We start from the raw sequence: 5,000 nt of genomic DNA on the forward strand, positions 1-5,000 counted from the left end.
TACTTGGCACACCCGTTTTCGGTGAACAGTAGAAGCAGCAACTATGTATTTGTTTACATTCTTGCACTACATGGATTGGAACTTGGGATTACTATATCAAAAATTCAGATAAACTCACGGAAGTATTACCCTGGAAATAGTATCTGGATGATTCTATCGTCTGGAGTATTAGCTATCACTTTGCCCTTCTATCTACTGACTGTCACTGAGTTCTGAAAAAGTGGTGCTTAGTGAGAGAGTGGTGTGTGTGTGTGTGTGTGTGTGTGTGTGTGTGTGTGTGTGTGTGTGTGTGTGTGTGTGTGTGTGTGTGTGTGTGTGTGTGTGTGTGCATACATACACCCATATATGTGCATGTATATTTATATATATATATATATATATATATATATATATATATATATACATATGTGTCTATATGTGTATATACATACATAATACATATATATGCATATATACACACATATATGTGTGTACGTATATGTATATATATAATATATATACATATATATGCGTACATATGTATGTATGAATGTATATATATATACATATATAAGTATAAGCATATATTTATTTCTAAGAGCAGCAACCATCGAGCAATAGTTAAATATTCTTTTGCTTGTTAGCAGGTGAGTCTGCGCGCGCAAGGCTATCTGTGTATAGAAGTGTGCACAATACATCTCGTATATTAACGTAAACAAAATTAACATAGCTGAATTCTCTTAAGAAATATAATCGTTACTCATTTCAAAATAGATCAAGGCAGTTTATTTAAACCTTTCACCACCAGCCATATCCTGTCAGCTACCCATAAGGTATAGAACTACCCATATCTCTAACTAATGCATAGACACTGCAATAGTAATCAAGAATAAACATGAAATTCCATATTTTGTGAAGTATCTTACCCATTTAATCCGTACGTTGTTGTAGAATGTAAACACAGTGCCGCTCCTGCAGTCGCGGAAACGTGTTTCTGCACTCCCCCCAAAAACGTAACCCACGAAATGGCAATACCGTAATCGTGGCAAACAGAATAATTATGGATTAAAATATGACATTCAGTTCCTTGTTTAGCAATCCTCATGGACAGAGAGAGAGAGAGAGAGAGAGAGAGAGAGAGAGAGAGAGAGAGAGAGAGAGAGAGAGAGAGAGGGAGAGAGAGATAGAGAGAGAGAGAAAGAGATGAAGAAGAAAAATAAGAGAGCGAAAAAACAGAGACCGAGACACACACAAAAAGAGAGAGAGAGAGAGAGAGAGAGAGAGAGAGAGAGAGAGAGGGGGGGGGGGGAGAGAGATAAAGAAAGAGAGAAATAGCGAAAAACAATGGCCAAAAAAACGGGACCGATACACACAAAAGAGAGAGAGAGAGATTACATTTGCTGACAAAATGACATGTGATTCCTAGCTTATCCTCTGAAAACGATATGTTTTACACTTTTATATGTCTTTTCATACGATTTTTTAATGATTGAGATTAAACGTCAGCGAAGTCTGGCGAATGTGAGTGGTTCTATTTTAAGGAAAACATCACACAATTCAAGTAATAATGTTGATTTTGGGCAAAACTTTGTAATATTTCCATTTTGATTACTGGTATTATAGTTATCAGTTGAAATATTTGGGAAATATCGTGAGCCTTTACAGGGTTCGCTACGAGCATGATAATTCTAGATGCTACGCATGCAATGCCAGAAAAATGGATCCACACGCCACGGGGGCATTTGCCATTTGGAACTGTGAGGAACTGTACTTCAGCACATACACGCTGCTGTTCTTCTTTTTCTTTTTCTTCTACCACCACCACTTGATGGGTTAGTGTACCAGAGGGGTTCAGAAACTCTCTGCAACTGTATCAGACATAAATGCAGGATTGTTTACACTTATAAAAGATAATATAATGGGCTTTGCTTATATTTAGACCATTGGAGTACAATGGCATGTTGATATCAGTTAAAGAAGTAATTTATTGGCCATGCAAGTACTTCGGATACAATAATGCATATTATTTAAAATATGGTTTACAGTGGTGTCAGCGGGTGACTATTTCACATTCCTTTTAAAATGTTTCTTTGTTTTAACTTTTAACCGTTGACAATCCTATTAAAATCTAAACTCGTTAACCTTTTCTTTGACTGGGATTTAAGAACCTTAAACAGTGGGAAACATTTTTTTGGTCGTACTTGGCTGAAGGGAATTGAGTACACGGGTGGGTCGGGACTGTGCAAAAGAAATAACTATGGTATAATGAAACAAGATGTGAGATGGAGTTGTGTGACTGGTATAAATCAATCTTAAGGTGCCCCGTGACGTGTCATTGAAAATCATTATGTGAAGTTCTCCAAAAGAATTAAGGAAACAGTTAAAACTTGAGTATATGACATCAATCAGAATGTTTTACTCTAGTCTAGGTGATCGGAGTGATCCATAGACAATGCCGGTTCGCCAATGAAGTGAGGTATGCATGTTGAATAGATTATATAATTAGTTAAGGAATACAAATTCACCATGTGCTTTATTAATTTCGTCTTACAGAATGCAGGACTACCGAAATTGCTGTACAATACACCATATTGTTCTTACACAAAGTTGTCAGATCTCTTTAGAATGTTGACATTTAAGAAAATAAGTTCTATTATTTACTCGAGGTAACATCCTAGGGTTATCTAGTAATTGGTAAATGCTCTGAGGGATGTTAATGTTATATCATTAAAAATAAAATTGATAAATATCTTCAATTCAGGAAATATACGAAACTTCAAAGGCCCTATCAGACAGCGGGTGTGGGTTACCATTATATGCATTTCGGTTAAAGACTGATTAGAAACATTTGATTCATTTTCTTAGTAACTAATTCCTATACGTGGTCATCACTGATATTAGCAGACATCTACAGCAGGAATATTCACATTATTACACACATTTCGAAATTGTGTTGGAAGATGGTGTGCAGACACATCCATTACTAAAACGTTTTGACGGCAGCGGTGGGGTTGTTGGTGTAGGTACCGCAAGGGTCGATGGATTGATGGATTATTTAACATTATCAGTCGCGTTAACAGCGACTGATAAATAATAAATAGTCTTTTAAAGGAAAAATAAACAATTGACAATATATTAAAAATAAAAGAATAAATGCTAGACTGGAAATCCTGGTCAGAGAGATCATGGACTATACATGCTTCCCACACTCCATTGCTTTCTTGAAAGTGGGTATTTGGACATTGCTGGCGGGGTTGAAGTTTTCGTAGATAGAGAGGGTTGTATGTTGTTGAAAGATTTCTTCCCGTTTCCCGAGAATGAAAACAGGCCAGAATGTCTCGGTTGGGTTTGCGAAAAAAAAATCTTGCCAATGCGGAAGATGGTCTCAAAGTCAGGAGTCAGGTTCGTATGATTGCAGATGACGCTTGCTTACTCTGCTCGCTAATCTCATTAGTCTGCTTGTAAAGGCAGCAGCATTTAAGGGTGATTTTTAACCTTAAAGTACTCGATGAAGAGCAGCAATTCATCCCTAGTTATAGAGGGATCAGCAATGATGGGCAGCTGGAGCAGAGCAAAATAACCCTATATCTAGGGGCCCCTCTGTACCAAGGAGTAGAATGACTACGGCTTTAGTCGACATTGAGTCTCATCCATTGTGTTCATGATTTTTTTAGGTCGTGTAGGAATCGTAGGAGAATTTATGGACACACCACTAGGTTAAGGAGGTGTGAGGGTTGGGCATCAAGGGCACTGACAGTGGGTCGGCAGGTACCAGGGTGTAAAGCGGCAGGTATTGTGTGTATAGTACACATTCTAATATCTCCCCCTGGTTTCCTTGCCCTAGGGAGCGGCGGGGATAAGCTTGTACGAGTACTATGCCCCCGGCGGAGTGGTGTCCAGTGGGCTTCTTGCTGAGGGTGACACCTTCAGCCTGAATGGGCGGGAGATCCTGCTCCTGTCGGGCGCCTTCCACTACTTCCGCGTCCACCCCGCCCGCTGGAGGGACACCCTCAAGAAACTTAAAGCAGCAGGGCTAAACGCCGTCGAGACGTAAGACGCTTTTATCATTATGTAATCCTGTTTACTTTTTCTTTTAAGTGTAGGCTTGAACTTTGTACAATACATTATAAGTACTCCCCCACTATTCTCTCCAGGCTTTCCTATAGTAATGCTTGCTAAAAAGGTTTCATTTCCTTTTGGTAAAGAAATAGCATATCCATGTATTAACATTTAAACAATTCATATAACTTGTGGTAGGCTAATCCAGTCTGAAAAAGATTATGGTTAAAATAGAGAAAGATATGGACATGGACACATAGATGAATAAATATTATGATAAAAAAAATATTTTATTTATATCTTTCGGTTTATGCTCATGCTTACATATTTACACTTTTTTGTTATGTGTATGCAAGTGTCTGTTTATGTATATATTATTAAGTCAGTATTTGTGTCCCAATCACCTCCCTCCTCCTCCGCCCCAAGCTACGTGCCTTGGAACTTGCATGAGCCCCGGCAGGGGGAGTTTGACTTTGGCGATCTCGGGGAGCCCATGTCGATGTTCCTCGACGTTCGAGCCTTCGTGCAGATGGCGCAGGAGGAGGACCTCTTCGTCATCTTTCGCCCCGGGCCATACATCTGCTCCGAGTGGGACTTCGGTGGGATGCCAAGGTAGGGTCTGTACAGTAGGTATGTAGATATTTACATACTAACACATGTATATACTCCCTCCTACACACTCATACACAACAGTAAATCAACGACAAACAAGGATAAAGAACGGCTACTAGCCAGAACAACGTTAACAATAACAACTCTAATACTTCAATGAAGCTCTTACGTGTCTTTCTGCATTTGGCTTGTCCCCAGCTTCCTACTGCGGGACCACACGATGCAGGTCAGGACCTACTACGACGGCTTCCGGCTGGCGGCCGCGAACTTCTTCGACAACTTGCTGCCGAAGGTGGTCGACCTGCAGTTCACACGAGGCGGACCGATTATCGCAGTTCAGGTGGGTGCAG

General features: G+C 39.7%; 1 protein-coding gene across 1 annotated transcript in view; it reads left to right on the plus strand.

Moving 5' to 3' along the window:
* LOC125027206 (beta-galactosidase-1-like protein 2) overlaps window positions 1-5,000 on the plus strand; it is a 122,185-nt gene that overhangs the window by 28,414 nt on the left and 88,771 nt on the right. The window contains exons 2-4 of the mRNA XM_047616148.1: window positions 3,824-4,029; window positions 4,465-4,650; window positions 4,849-4,990. Of these exons, the coding sequence (XP_047472104.1) occupies window positions 3,824-4,029; window positions 4,465-4,650; window positions 4,849-4,990 (534 nt within the window). The remainder of the gene's footprint in view (window positions 1-3,823; window positions 4,030-4,464; window positions 4,651-4,848; window positions 4,991-5,000) is intronic.

The sequence above is a fragment of the Penaeus chinensis genome, chromosome 1, assembly GCF_019202785.1.
Source record: "Penaeus chinensis breed Huanghai No. 1 chromosome 1, ASM1920278v2, whole genome shotgun sequence".
In the NCBI taxonomy this organism is placed as follows: Eukaryota; Metazoa; Arthropoda; class Malacostraca; order Decapoda; family Penaeidae; genus Penaeus; species Penaeus chinensis.